The sequence below is a fragment of the Pleuronectes platessa genome, chromosome 21 (genome assembly GCF_947347685.1).
Source record: "Pleuronectes platessa chromosome 21, fPlePla1.1, whole genome shotgun sequence".
NCBI classification, from domain to species: domain Eukaryota; kingdom Metazoa; phylum Chordata; class Actinopteri; order Pleuronectiformes; family Pleuronectidae; genus Pleuronectes; species Pleuronectes platessa.
The window spans coordinates 13,021,771-13,036,857 of NC_070646.1; the positions used below are offsets into that span (position 1 = coordinate 13,021,771).

Consider the following 15,087-nt stretch of genomic DNA (forward strand, 5'->3'; position numbering starts at 1 on the left):
TTTAAGTCGGGGCCTCGCAGGTCCTTCAAGGACAAAATATTTTTTCTGCGTTTTAAATCTCATTCAAACTGTGGTACAAAACCCATTTAAACTTATAATTCCTAATATTGCTTTCATTTCTTTTAGACGTTAAAAAATATATAAATCATGATAGCATATAGACTCTAAATTAATTTTTAAGTGTGTTTGATTTCTATAGAGCTTATAGGATGCGAGTGATTTTTATTGTACATTTACTTTTTTTTTTTAAATAGATAAAACTAAATATTTAATCTAACATCGTCACAGTTGCTAATAAAAAAATCAAACCCTTATAATTACATTTAGGTGAAATAGAAAAAAAGAGATTTCAAGAAAATATATTCGTAAATACGTGTGTCTGCTCTGTCTGCTTGGAGACGATAGGTGCCGCTGATCCATTTACTCCAACCAGTTTACAGGTCGAAGGTAAAAGTAGAAGAAGAAGCAGCAGCAGCGCTTCCCTTGCGTTGGCTAAAAAATGGCTAAACATCATCCAGATCTGATCTTTTGCAGAAAACAGGCCGGTGTTGGTAAGTGTGAACTGGATCAGTCTTGAATATCATCTGACATATTTTTTTTTCCAGTTTCCCGAAGTACTTTATCGCTGTGTTGCCGTGCATTTAGACAACGTTAGCTAACATGCTAACAGCCCCAGCATGTATTCCATTGAAAGTACATTAGCCGATTGTGCTAGCCTGGAAATATCGACAGCTATTTGTCGCTCAGGGAGAAGATGGATGAAGTTTTACTTCGTCCTATTTGATAAGAAGTTTGATTATTAGCGGAAGGAAGAAGTTGTTGTTTTTACTCGAGTGTGGAAAGATTATAAGGACGCGACTTCCCGCACTGACTAACTGCATTGTTTCCTTTCCTCAGCAATCGGGAGACTTTGCGAGAAATGTAAGTGATCACAACATAATCATTTTAACCGTATTATGCTTTCCTCTATTTTCAAAGTAAATGTTTTCTTATGCCTTTGTTCGTGTTGTTAGTATTTCATCACATCATACACTGATCACTAACTGCTGTTCAACAATATTGCAAGGAATTAGTAATGCAATGCCTTCTCAGATAAGTGATGATATCACAGCAATGACTCAGAAACCAAAGACTAAACTTTCTGGAGGTCTAACTGATTTCATAAACCGATTTTTAGAAATAGGGTTTGTGTGCAATTCAACTTTGTCTGTTATAATCACTCATAATGCTGCTGTTTGTTATATTGGGGATAATATACTCTCAAGATAAATATGGAAACTATTTTAATATGAGAACCATTTATCTGTGACCTATTTTAAAAGAGATAAGACCATCGTAAACCAGTCCCCCTTCAAAACTCTCCTTTGATTTGGATCTGAGACACATTGAATTTTGAGTGCAAAAAAAAAAAGTCGTCACTAAATGATTCCAATCCAAATATTATATTTTATCATTGTCATAATAAGACATTTTTATTCATCTCTTTTCTCTTGGTTTATGTTCCTCCTCTCAGGTGATGGAAAGTGCGTCATCTGTGATTCCTATGTGAGGCCGTGCACCCTAGTGCGCATCTGTGACGAGTGTAATTACGGCTCCTACCAGGGACGCTGTGTCATCTGTGGTGGGCCGGGTGTGTCTGATGCCTACTACTGTAAAGAGTGCACCATCCAGGAGAAAGATGTGAGTAGAGTGGCTGAAGAGAAAATAATCTGTTTGAGAAATTGAAATGTGAGATTCTGTTTTCTTTGTTATACGGAGTAAAATCTAAACTAAGCCCTAAATATACAACTTAATTTAGCTTATTTAAGATGAATTTTATTTTTTACTCTCCTCTCTTGTCCTCACAGCGTGATGGATGTCCGAAGATTGTAAACCTGGGCAGCTCTAAAACAGATCTGTTTTATGAAAGGAAGAAGTACGGCTTCAAGAAGAGGTGAAGATGCTGCTGCACCGTCCGTGTTTTAGTTTTTCAGCTTTTGCAGACTTTCTTTAAAACCTCAAGAAACATTTTTGACTTGTCAATAAAATTCAGTTTTATATTTCTGCCTTTATTTCACTGTGTATGCTTTGCTTATTAAGAATTGGTTGTTCACTCAGTGCTCTATATTAATAATCTTTGAACTAGACAGAGGCATGGGTGGGGCAATGTCCTATTACCCACTGACATTAAAACACAAATTTATTTTGTGAGTAACTTGGATGTATGAATTTGTGTTCTCCAGACTTTGATCATACACATGATCTTAATCGACAGTTTACTCAGTAAAAAGGTTTTTTGGTCCTTTACAAAAAATTGCACTACATTGTGAATACAGGTGAAGTGTCTGTTTACAGATAATGAGCTATATCACCATCAATCCAGTTTCTTTATAATAGCTTCCTCAGCCTCTTCCAACAGGTGGCAGTGTTTCACAACTTTCCTTATGTCTTTCACTGCGTCAGCACAGTTGGACTGAAAACTGAATGTGACTTGTTTGGATAAATAATGATGTGACTTTAAGTGATTGTGGTTTAACAGATGAATCCCTTAAGAGGCCTGTTAAGTAGTATTTTTAAACATAAATTGGTAAAAGCCGCATATTTTGAATCAATGTTTTTATATTTATCCTTCGGTTTCAGTCTCACTTAAGCTTTTAAAATGTTGAATAAAGGGGTCATCGTAGTTTTTCTGATATTAACCCTGTCAGATGATTATCTATACTCATCAATTGGATGTTGAACGTATTAGAATAATTGCTTGTAGCTAGAATATAACAAAACTTGTCCACAAGAAAGAACTTGACATGTTAAAGTCTTTATTTATATTATATGTATATACAGGACAAATATAGCCAGTCAAAATGAAGAGTCATTTCTTTACAAAGACGGAACCAGGAGCATTGAAAAGAACCCGTCAACTCTAACAAATTTACATGTTCCAGGTAGAGGGCAGATACAATCTCCAAAAGCCATAAAAAACAAACAGGAAGTTCATCATTAAACACTGAATACTAAAACTTGTTATTGAATTGTTGACTGAAATCAATAAGGATGGGAGTAAAATTATTTCCTCACAATCATTGAAAATGAATGTGGTAATCCTGATATTTACTCCGAGAAGAGGCACATAACGGATGAATCTATTAACTAGTAGTTGTAAAGCAAAAAAAAAAAAAAAACTCTTATTCATTGTTCAAACATGGAAACCCTTTCACCAAAAAGAAATTAGCATTATACATAATTTATAATTATGTGGTGACATTGTCTGTGTGGAAGCAGGGCCACAAGATTCTCTACTTCCCTTAGTCAGAATTGGACAGTGAAATGATCAGATGTGATGTTGAACAGTGTTTCCTCTGTAAACTGGTAGACTGCATCTAAAAGGCTTCAGATATAAAAAGACACCAAGATTGCATTACAGTTAGCATCTACTGAGACTTCCTGGTTGGTCCAAAAAGTGAAAACAGAAAAGAAACTTAAGTGGTAACAGACACTGTCAGTTTACAAGTCAGAGAAATTCTGAAGAGATTGGCTGGTAACTCAGTTAAATGGGTTTCTGTGGAATAACATTCGGCTACAAGTATTTACAGTACATGCAACATTGGATTCTAAACACACAACTTCTGAATTATGTCTGACGTAGCTGGACGAGTCGATGCGACAACCTGCAGAGAGCCGAGGAGGCGTCTTAATAAGTGATGGACACAGCACGAGAGTGACAGCGAGAAATACAGTACACTGAAACAGGGAGGACAGAGTGTTGGGGTACAGCTTTGTGCTGCTGGTTAAGGAGTAACATGTTCAAGTAGAGAAGTGACAATGTGTAGTTCTTTAAGCCACGTCACAGATATTCCACTAAAAATAGCTTAACCTACTGGAAATGCCGCATTCAGAATGTTTCTGTGAGAAAAGAAAAGTTGAGTGTTCCATAAAGTCTGAAAAAATGCAAATAAAATTGACTAAAAAAGCAGAAGTCATAAAATCACAAAAGAAGCTTGTAAAAATCTGTTTATTTGGAGAATATCATAAATCTGACTAAGAATCTAGTCTGAACTATTGCAACTGCTACCTTTATATATACCATCTAATCTACAGAATTCATGTGAACAGTTTCTCCAAAATAAAAACATCGTAGATGATCTCTTTTGGCCAAAGGCATACATAACATGATGAAAGTACACGACTCAAGTGCACTGAAGAAGCACTTGAATATCCCCACACTCATCTCACTCACATGGATGATAAAAGTCATTAAAAAGAAATAAACTGTTATCAGGTCGTTACATGCTATTGCATCTACATGATGACAACAGTCATGCTCTCACACGTCTTCCTCATCTTTGTCCTCATCTGATCGATTGGTGTGTTCTTGGGAATCGACTCCAGTGGTTTTGATTTGTAAGACAAATAAATCAGGGGTTGTTTATTGTTCATCTGACGCCTCACTTGAAAGAGAAGAGAAGAAGGATGAATGACAGAGGGAGGAGGAGGAGGAGGGAGAGAGGTCAACGTTATGCAGAGGGAACGTTATAAACAAGATCACAGGGTTTAGTTTGTGGTTTCTGGTTAAATCTCATGTATTGCACTACTGTTAGTGAATGAGTCAATCAATGATGATGAATTAAGGATATTGGAAGAGAAAGAATATTTTTTAAGTAGAGGGGCAGAGTAGGTACAAGAAGCTGTTATTGTACTGAACCTGGCTGAACTGAACTAACACTAATACCACATTTTATAGCCATCAATATATCAACTTTTTGTGAAATAAAAGTCAGATTCTGCTCTTATCAGAGCTTTTCCCAGGATTATCAACCCTAGCTTTAATGCACATTGATGTGATTTATGCAGCTGTAATTCCTATAGAACTGTACATAAAAAACTGACATGACTGCTACACAAAAACCTTGATGGCCACCTGCTGGCTGGCTGCAGTATAGGCCATAAATCCCAGCTCCTCCATGTTAGTGGATGGGACATGGACCAAGCAATAAAAATGAAAGTAGGCTAAAGGTTAAATCAAGTTTTGATAGTTTCTGTCATTGACTGTATTTTGACGATATGAGTCCATGTGACAATTTTACTGTTAAGAATGCTTAGAAATAGTTACATGATTCTATAAAGACAAAGTGAAACGTCTGAGAGTGACCCCCAACTGGTCGAGCACATGTATCGGCGGGACTTTCATACTGCAGTTCCATCCATCCGATAACTACAGGACAGACTCCATCTCAAATTGTGCAAAAGGGCAGCGTTGATATTCTGGATATTTTGGCTTCTGGATAGTGGGAGGAAGTGGAGACATGTCATCTCTTTATATACAGTCTATGGTAAATCTACACTCACATTACAACTCAACTCTATTTCCGGACAAGCCTATAAAATCTCCTCTGCTCTAACAAATAACAGCCAAGCAGTTTCATTTAATGCCTAGTAAATTTGGTAGATTTTTTCGTCAACATGTCTGACAAACAAGACTCAACAAAGTTTCTAACCTGACGTGTAAGAACTAAGTGACTGATGCTGTGGTGTTTGCTTTATGGATGTCTATTTACAAACGGTGAATGTTTTTTCTTTCCGCTTACATTGTTCCATATTTGGCTTCATAACGTCCCACAAGGTTCTTGAAGCGGCCACAGTCCTTGCGCAACTCGACCACCTCCGTCCGCAGCACTGAGTTCTCTCGCTCAAGGAAAGCCGCCCGGACAGTGATCTGGTTCTCCTTTAGCCTGCGGGCATCACGTGAGCGCTTGGCCGCCACGTTGTTCTTCTTCCTCCTATTCCAATACCTGTCATCCTAGAGAAGTGGAGACGAAAGAAACAACAAAGACAAGATTGAATCAGTGAAACACAATACCATACCCTGTCTTACTTTCGCCAACTAAGGACAGAGGTCACTTGGCTTAAGAGCATCATGGGTCATTTTTCTCAGTGCATTAGACAAAATCTATCCCTGGCTAAATTTGATATATGGCTGACAGCCAAACACTTTTGTGCATGTAAACAAAACCAGCGTTAACTGGTGGAGGAGCAAACTAACAAACCATTGAAGATGATCCTATTTACTCATCACAATGTGTTCTGATAAGACACTTTCAGTTACTGTTATCATGATAGTCAGACTGTAAGATGTGGGAGCCCTTCTTTGTTGCATCATGGTGTCAGATAAACTGGAAATCAATATCACACCTTAACTTTCTAACACACATTAGCACCTGAGCATGAAGTTTTACTATTTCATTACTTCAATCTTCAAAAAAGGTAATTTTCCTCCATTAATGATCTCAAATGTAAATTCTTTAGAGATCACAACCTTAAAAAAGCCCTGTTTTATGCTAAGTTTGACTTAAAACAATCCACACACACTTAATGACAACAATCTGTTAAACAGGTACTGTTTTGTATTTAAGTGGCTACCCTTGCTTCTCCCCACATACCTTCTGCTCTTCAGGCACATACACCTTCTTGGCCTTTTTAATCATAGGTTGTGGCTTGAGCTCGTCTTCGGTGAACTTGTGTTTGCGTGGGTTGAACAGTTCGCCCCCGGGTACGCTTGACAGGACCAAATCTGTGGGATCTGGCTCGTAGTTGATATCGACCTCGATTTCCTCGGGTTTGATTTCCTCGGTCTCTCCTTCTTCGTCTGTGGTCACCTCTGAGCCGGCAGAGGAGAAACAAGGAGAGGTTTAATGTGAGCTGCTGATCAAACCATCAAAACCAAAACTTTACTTTCTCAGCAGAGGATTAGTGAAACCCTGCAGTCCTATAGTTCCCAAACAGTCCCCACATACCTGCTGTAACATCACAGGTGAACTCAGCGTCGTCTTTGGTGATGATCACCACCTCCTCCCCACACCTGTCCAACTCCTCAATGGGCAGAAGGGACACACCAGTCGGCTTGATAACCTTCGTCTGTGCAGGGGCCTTTACTTTAGTTTTCGGGACAAGTCCCTCTGAAATGGTCTTTAAGGGATCCTCCTCAAGCGCGGTGGCGATGCCGTTCTCCATGAGGAACTCCTCCAGGTCCATGTACTCCAGGTGGAAGTTCTCCCCATTGTAGGGAATGGTCTTATCCCAGATGGCAGGGGTCAAGGCGGCTGAAGGACCCATGTCGCTACCCCCACCCCCGAGTTCCACATTATCTCCGAGGAACAGCTTTTCCTTGTCTGTATCTGAAACACAGCAAAGGATGGGTTTTCACAACTATTACATGTGCTTGCCATGACATGTACAAAAAAGGACGGTTTTGAGCCAAATCATATGGAGGTCAACAGGACAGCTGCTAATTTAATAATTCATTTGTTTATTTATGATATATTGTAAGGGTTTCCTGGGTGTCCAGAAAGGTGGTGTGAATGTATTAATATCATCATTCTTATTACTGAAGAGGCAGAGCACGTTCGGTTTTCTTTACCTACACAGCCCACATCCCGAAATGTCTCAGGCCACAAACCCAATCGCTATTTTTAGATTTGACCAACTCTCCTTTTAGAAAAACAGTCAAAAGTAGATAACGAATACAATTTGCTGCTATGATCTGCAACACAACACCTCAGTATTTTGTCTGCTCAACCTTAGCTGAGGTTATCTGAAATATCAGGGCCACTCTTCAGATTCATCACATGAAAATGTCATGTAATTTTTATCATTATTGATTAGAATGCTGCAGCTCAGCCTCACTAACACCAAGAAAGTCGATCTGATCACTCCAGTCCCGAGATCTTTACACTGGCTCCCTGTCAGTCAAAGACTTGACTTCAACATTGGTTTACTAAGACCAATTACATATCTGATCTACTGGTATGTTATGAACCATCCACACCCTCTGGTCGTTTGGGACGAGTCTGCTCTGTCTCCAGTGTCAAAGCCAAACATGGAGAAGTAGGCCTTCAGTTTAAATGCTCCACATATGTGAGAAAGGCGCTCAGAGAAATATATCAACTCATTTCTTTCAATATTTCTTCTTTGTTATTATTTGTGTAGCTTTGCAATGTCAAATCCCTCATGACACACGATCAGCTTTGAGCACAAACTTTGAGACTTAACTTACAAAATATAGATAGACTCACAAATCCCTCATCAAGAAAAAAAGGGTCAAGATGTGCTTCGTGGTGTGATGTTAGTGAAAGTGTGGGAGAGGCCCGTGTCCAGTCGGGTCTCGATACTGTAGCACAAATGCTAACACATTTAGCAGCACTAAAACTTGTTGGACACAGTTGTTTTTCCGGTTGACCTTGTTTGTTTTTGTATCTACACATCCCTGTTTCCTGTCCGCCTGTGTCCCTGCTCTTACCGTCGTCCCCGTCCAGAATGTTCGGCGGAGGACTTTCCATTACTTTCTTCAGAACCACCGGGAAAGAGCTCGGGGCCCCGGCGGCCATTTTCACCGTGATAACCATCGGCTTTCCTGACATTTCTCCGGTTCTGTCTTGTCGTCTTTCGACGGAAACAACGTAGTAAACGTAAATGCTCGATCTGTATTTTCTTTGACCGGTGTCGCAAGCTTTCTCTGCCGGTGACGAAATCCAGAAACCCCCGGTTACATAACAACAAGGACCTCGACGGAGCTGCCGCTCTGACCCAGTTCCTTTGGAGTCTGGACATGAAAGAGAACATACCGTAATTCCGGTTTTAACGTACCCGCCCACCGTGAGCTGATTAGCTGAAAGAGCCGCATCCTCATGTATATTGATGATGTATGCTCCATCTGGGGCGGGGTTTACGAGGGCGAGCCAATAGAGATTGACATGAAGCAGCGACCTCGGCTCTCATTGGTTGACTGAGTTATATATGTTGTGTTTTATAAGAACGAGTCAGGAACTTTAACATGCTGACACAGTTCATATATGTGATGCGTATTTTTGTGATTTTAAAGTATTTATTCCACGATAGAGGATCGATCGAACACCAAAAAAAAAATGTATACAACTTTCCCTGCGGTGCGATTAACATGGTTCAAGTTCATTTTAAATTGCAGATGAAACAAACACTGCACAGGAAGTACATCCAGCACACAGAACACTTATGCTCCAACACTGCATAGCCAACACAGATAGCATGTGCAGAAACGTGCAGCCGCAGCCCTTACATATCTGCAGGCTCCACCCTGAGAAGCTGCGTCGTGTCGCTCAAGTGCAGGAGCGGGCCCGTGCTGCCCCCTGAGGTTTAGGTTACAGGGGATGCATCGTGACCAAGGAGACACACGAAGGGTAAACTAAATTGACTGTTTCAACAGAATACACGGACAAAACTAAACTCACTCAGGGCTTTCAGCTTATTTAAATGCAATAATAATTTTCCATGCATACAATTTCATCATTAACATCATCATCATTTGACTTAAATGTTGCTGTATCGCAGAGGATCTGTTTTTGGCACAACATTACAAGGAGCTACAAACCATCAAGGTCAGCCGCTACTGTATAAGAGCACATGAGCTGAGTGAGGGCTGCTGGGTTTATATCACAAACCACAGTAGCTCATTTGAAACCTCTGGGTGTGTATTTATAGTTATGAGGGCCAATTTTGGTTCAGTGCTATAATTGTGAGGACATTTTGGCTGGTCCTCACAAAGTCAAAGGGCTGTTTGAGAGTTATCACTTGGTTTTAGGGTTAGGATTAGATTCAGGTTTAGATAAAGATAGAAACGCAGTGGTCAGAACGAGCACCCAGAGGGGCACGGCCACAATGTAGGTAGAGTAGGTTAAAAAACCATGCCTATATGGTTAAAAATCCCTTTCATTTTGGGAAAAAGACTAAAATACAAGTTAAAAAGACGCCAGGTCAGCAAGGCAGACGGGTTAGGGTTAGTCATTTAGTTGTGAGCACTATAGAGAGACGTGTTTGTGTGTGTGCGTGTTGTGACAACTTCATCCCCCGTTTTTTAATGTAAACACCCAGCCTGCAGCCTGAGTGCTGACCAGAAGCAGAGATCAATTACTCCTGTACTTAAGTCTCTACATTGGTTGATTATCTTACAACAGCACACATGTCACTTATGCTCACAGTGCAAGCATGGTCCTTTATATTTGGCATAATGGAGAAGTTCCTCCAATATTAAAATCAGAATCACTTAGTGTCATGAACCCTAAACATAATCCTAGACACCTCCAACACAACTGAAGCTTATGTGAACATCTCCAGACATCAGGGATCAGTTTGTTTGCACCAATGAAACATTAAGTACCCCAATTAGTACACTTTGCATAATAGTGGATATTTCACCGATACATTGTGAGAGGAAAATATGATTTCTGTGACATTCATCACACTTTGGAAGTGTCTAAGGTCTGTTCTTTGAGGATCTTGAGACACGTCTATGAGCGAACCCAGCACCGACAGGGAGGTTGTTTGGAAATCATGCTAAATAGGGCCGGAAGCAGCATCAGTATAGCTGTAGCTGTAGTTAGATCACCTGCCCCTAAAATCCAACAGCTCTAAATGTGGTCCAGATAATGAAGACAGAGCTAGTGATTTAATCTTGAAAGTACAAAGGGGCTGGGTGGGATTGGAAGAATTACCATGCGTCTTTACCAAAACATTTACTCGGCAGTAAAACAAAAAGGGAAAACAAAAGGAACATTATCTTTGTGCTAATCCACAGTGAGTAAACTGTAAGCTCTTTTGTCTTTTCATTAGATCACTTGGGGAGGGAATTTGTTTAGCAGAAGACCTGTGTGTAAAGTTTGATAGAGTGGACTCTCCTGTCTCAAACCATGTGCACTGTGTATGTTGGTAGATATTTCTGCAACAAGTGTTATTGACATTTAGTAATTTCAGTGTGATAGTGCAGAAAAAAAACCTGATCTCAATAATCATCACAATCATTTCCATCAAGAGCAATAAAACAAGAATCTAATATATATATCGATATAATGCTTATGCATTGTTAAAGCACACTGATCTACGTCTGATTAATAAAATGTTTTGCTGTTTATCAAGTGTTTGTCATTCAGCTAAAAATATTCTTTAGATGCCTTTTATCTCGATAATTAATCGATATCGACCAACATGAAAACTTTTATATTAATTATGATATGGTTTTTAGCAATATCACCCAGGCCTATAATTGAGCTCAGCCTCCTGTGGATACCGCAGTTAGAGATGATAACACTTTGCATCTCATTCAACAGCAGCACCCAAAACACGAACATTAACAAACAATACAAATCTATTGCCAGTTAAATCCCATTTTAGAGTGACGTTCATCGATAATCAACAGCGGCGTGTAGCGATACATCATAAGAATCAACAGCTCCTCCAACTAATTGTCGTCCTGCAACTTGCACTTTTGTTTCTGCTGTACCTGTTCTGTCAGCTGCACAACAAGTCCCCGCTTCCTTACATCTGAGTGAACCTTTGGATTGTGAGTGAGGCCACGGGGCAGCAGCTGACACACATTCACCTCGGTCCACAGGGATTACGCAAACACGCAGTCGTTTGCAGAAATCGCAATAATCCCTCTCAAAGCGCCGAACCCACTGCATCCATCGTCTTTGCATGGAATAAGTCCATCAATTCAGAAGTGAGGCGACGCGGTTTGAATCACTACACAACAACGACGACACATTTTTGATTTGACAGCCACTCACCGTAGTCGTCAAAGGTCGGCAGAGTAAATGGATGCTCGAGAAGAGCCCTGAAAACCTCCGGCAACTCTGCAGTCATTTTGTTATTCCTTTAAATTCCGATTGTAGAGTTAAAATAATGTGAATATATTGTTTGGGAGCTGATCAGCAGCAGATCAAAGGAGCGATGTTAGAATCAAAGAGAAGAGCTCAAGTCCCTGGTGTCCGTGTCGGCTTGAATATAACAAAATAAAAAAACCCTGTACGGGACATATGAAGTCTGCGCAACAAGTTAAGGCTGTCAGCACCCTCAGAAATCACCCCTCCCTTCTGCAGCCAATCAGCAGCGCTCGTTTCCCTCTTTCCCCGGAAAGAGCAGCGATTGGCCAGGATGTGTATCCGTCAAAGTGACAGCCAATCACGAGCGCAGTAGCATTACCTAAGGTAAAAAAAAGTGTTACAAAATGTTAATTATTGGCAAAACACCAGGCGTAGCTCCCCGAGGATAAAACATATAATGGTTATAAGAGATAACAGGGGCTCCAATACACTCACTGTGAATTTCAAAAAGAAAGAATATATTCGTGTAAGATATTCATGATATGAGTTATATTAAAGTTGTACTGTAGGCAGAATAGGACTGTTAAACTCAATGTTACTTCACAGAGGGATCTATGAAACAGAATTAGGTCAACCCAAGAGCACAAAGTGGTGATGTGTCCTTTCTGTGAAGAGGACCAGATTTTTTAAAAGTAGCCTACTGACGTCATAGGTAAAATCAGTCCTACTTTGAAATGCTAACAAATAAACCACAATTCATTCATAATACTGTGAATATGTAGTTTCACAGACACATTGTTCCAATTAATCTCGATTGTGTCATATTCTGTGATTGTTTGATTCTGGATTTTATTCATATTCATATACATAAAACTTTTTCTATAGTTCATACTTCATTTGTGACTGTTAGGATACAATGTTGGTGGTTATGGTTAACCACAGTCTATTTTAAATTCCTGGGGAATCTTTTTACCCCCTAAAAAGTCCCTGCCTGGGAGGGTTAATGAATTTACATGGACCTTCAGGGTGGGGCTTGCAGCGTTGAAAACGCCTGATTGAATTAGTGCTCCAGTGTATTTGATTCTCCACAATAGCTTTAAAAATAGGTTTCCTTAAGGCTTACATCTTGGGGCAATATGCTTTGTTATTGGTGTTTGTATATTTTCCCAGCAGGATTTAAATCTCCATGTGAATGGTGGATGACTCCAATGTTATGTATAGTTTTCTTCATTACCTTCATTACTTCAGAGATGTTCTGGCTTCACCACTCAATGACTTTCACATATTTGGCCCAGGGCCTGTCCTATGTTGTTTTTAGGGTATACAGTGCCTTGCATAAGTATTCACCCCCCTTGGACTTTTTCCCATTATGTACTGTTACTAACTGGAATTCAAATAGACTTAAACTTTTTCCCGTTTGATCAACAAAACATGCATAGTACTTTGGAGGTGCAAAATAAATTTTATTGTGACACAAACAATAATGAGAACAAAAAAGTTGACATCTGTTGGGTGCAGAAGTATTCACCCCCCTGTGTCAATACTTGGTAGAACCCCCTTTCGCTGCAATTACAGCTGCAAGTCTTTTGGGGTATGTCTCTACCAGCTTTGCACATCTAGAGATGGAAAGGTTTGTCCATTCTTCTTGGCAAAAAAGATGAAGCTCAGTCAGATTGGATGGAGACCATCTGTGAACCGCAATCTTCAAGTCTTGCCATAGATTCTCTATTGGATTGAGGTCTGGGCTTTGACTGGGCCATTTTAAGACATTAACATTCTTTAATCCAAACCATTCCTTTGTAGCTCTGGCTGTATGTTTAGGGTCATTGTCCTGCTGGAAGATGAACCTCCGCCCCGGTCTCAAGTCTTTTGCAGACTGCATCAGATTTTCTTCAAGGATTTCCCTGTATTTGGCTCCATCCATCTTTCCCTCTATTCTGACCAGTTTCCCTGTACCTGCTGAAGAGAAGCATCCCCACAGCATGATGCTACCACCACCATGTTTCACTGTTGGGATGGTGTGCTCAGGGTGATGGGCAGTGTTGGGTTTTCGCCACACATAGCGTTTTGCATTGAGGCCAAAAAGTTCAATTTTGGTCTCATCTGACCAGAGCACCTTCTTCCACATGTTTGCTGTGTCTCCCACATGGCTTCTGGCAAACTCCAAGCGGGATTTTTTATGGATCCCTTTCAACAATGGCTTTCTTCTTGCCACTCTTCCATAAAGGCCAGATTTGTGGAGTAGACGACTAATAGTTGTCCTGTGGACAGATTCTCCCACCTCAGCTGTGGATCTCTGCAACTCCTCCAGAGTAACCATGGGCCTCCTGGTTGCTTCTCTGATTAATTTTCTCCTTGTCCGACTCTTCAGTTTGGGTGGACGGCCTCCTCTTGGTAGGTTTGCGGTTGTGCCATATTCTTTCCATTTTCTTATGATGGATTTTATGGTGCTCAGAGAGATGTTCAAAGCTCTGGATATTTTTTTATAACCTAACCCTGCTTCATATTTCTCCACAACTTTATCCCTGACCTGTTTGGTGAGCTCCTTGGTCTTCATGATGCTGTTTGTTCAGTAATGATCTCCAACAAACTCTGAGTCCGTCACAGAACAGGTGTATTTATACTGAGATTAAATTGCAGACAGGTGGACCCTATTTACTAATTATGTGACTTGCAAATGTGACTTGTGAATGCAATTGGTCGCACCAGATCTTTGTTAGGGGTTTCACAGTAAAGGGGGTGAATACATATGCACTCAACACTTTTCAGATTTTTATTTGTAAATAATTGTGAAATCCATGTAATATTTCCCCCCACTTCCAAATGATGCACTATTTTGTGTTGGTCCATTACATAAACTCACGATGAAATAAATTTTAATCTGTGGTTATACCATGACAAAATGTAGAAAAGTCCAAAGGGGGTGAATACTTATGCAAGGCACTGTATGTGATTATATAGGGGCAAAGTTCTGTTGGAAGGTGCGTAACTGGTTTTCATTACGGTTATCTCTGCACTTTGCTCTGCTCAGCTTTCCCTCATCCCCGACCGATCTCCCTGGCCCTGCTGCAGGAAAACCACCCCCACCGCATTATGCTTTTACGACCATGCTCCACTACAATTCCTGGGGCTCCGAGTAACCACCTCTTAGTGACCTCTGTTACCAAGGCACTTTTCCCCTAATGGTTAAGACTGATGGGGCGTCCAACTTTATGAAGAGTCCCCCCTCGCTTTTTAAGAAGTTTAGAGGCAGCTGTGACTCTTCACTGAAGCAGCAAGTGTTTATATAATTCACCTGATCTGTGCCTGGACTCTCTTGTTTCTGAGCTCTGCAGGCCGCTCCTTCCACCTGCTCGAGTGGTTTTTGCTGCTATATACCTTGTCAGCTGTGAGACCCTATAGCCAAATGTGTGGTGTTCTAAATCGAGTAGAATTGCAGCTACTGCAAGTGGACTCCAGTCAAGTGTTGGAAACATCACAAATG

At 40.4% G+C, this 15,087-nt stretch overlaps 2 protein-coding genes across 3 annotated transcripts; one reads left to right on the forward strand and one right to left on the reverse strand.

The window, feature by feature from the left end:
* The first annotated feature begins 418 nt into the window (after positions 1–418).
* phf5a (PHD finger protein 5A) lies at positions 419–2,051 on the forward strand. The gene is made up of 4 exons (XM_053413314.1): positions 419–551; positions 898–921; positions 1,514–1,680; positions 1,848–2,051. The coding sequence occupies exons 1-4, from the start codon at positions 500–502 to the stop codon at positions 1,935–1,937; spliced, it is 333 nt and encodes a 110-aa protein (XP_053269289.1). The 5' UTR covers positions 419–499; the 3' UTR covers positions 1,938–2,051.
* A 727-nt stretch (positions 2,052–2,778) lies between these two features.
* On the reverse strand, positions 2,779–11,865 carry tefa (TEF transcription factor, PAR bZIP family member a). Of its 2 annotated transcripts, none has more exons than XM_053413313.1 (5): positions 11,568–11,865; positions 6,768–7,148; positions 6,414–6,631; positions 5,562–5,773; positions 2,779–4,424 (listed from the first exon to the last, which is right to left on the reverse strand). In XM_053413313.1, exons 1-5 carry the CDS (start codon positions 11,641–11,643, stop codon positions 4,403–4,405), a joined length of 909 nt encoding a protein of 302 aa, XP_053269288.1. In that variant the 5' UTR covers positions 11,644–11,865; the 3' UTR covers positions 2,779–4,402. The 2 variants fall into 2 exon arrangements, with proteins under 2 accessions (XP_053269288.1, XP_053269287.1); XM_053413312.1 differs by lacking the exon at positions 11,568–11,865 and adding an exon at positions 8,270–8,606.
* Between the last annotated feature and the right edge of the window lie 3,222 nt (positions 11,866–15,087).

Coding starts and splice junctions, on each gene's coding strand:
- phf5a (XM_053413314.1), top strand. CDS start 500: ATGGCTAAACATCATCCAGATCTGATCTTTTGCAGAAAACAGGCCGGT. Junction 922..1,513: donor CGGGAGACTTTGCGAGAAAT/GTAAGTGATCAC, acceptor TCCTCCTCTCAG/GTGATGGAAAGTGCGTCATC. Junction 1,681..1,847: donor GCACCATCCAGGAGAAAGAT/GTGAGTAGAGTG, acceptor TTGTCCTCACAG/CGTGATGGATGTCCGAAGAT.
- tefa (XM_053413312.1), bottom strand. CDS start 8,390: ATGTCAGGAAAGCCGATGGTTATCACGGTGAAAATGGCCGCCGGGGCC. Junction 6,632..6,767: donor CACCTGTGATGTTACAGCAG/GTATGTGGGGAC, acceptor CTGCCGGCTCAG/AGGTGACCACAGACGAAGAA. Junction 4,425..5,561: donor GAAGCCAAATATGGAACAAT/GTAAGCGGAAAG, acceptor TTCTCTTTCAAG/TGAGGCGTCAGATGAACAAT.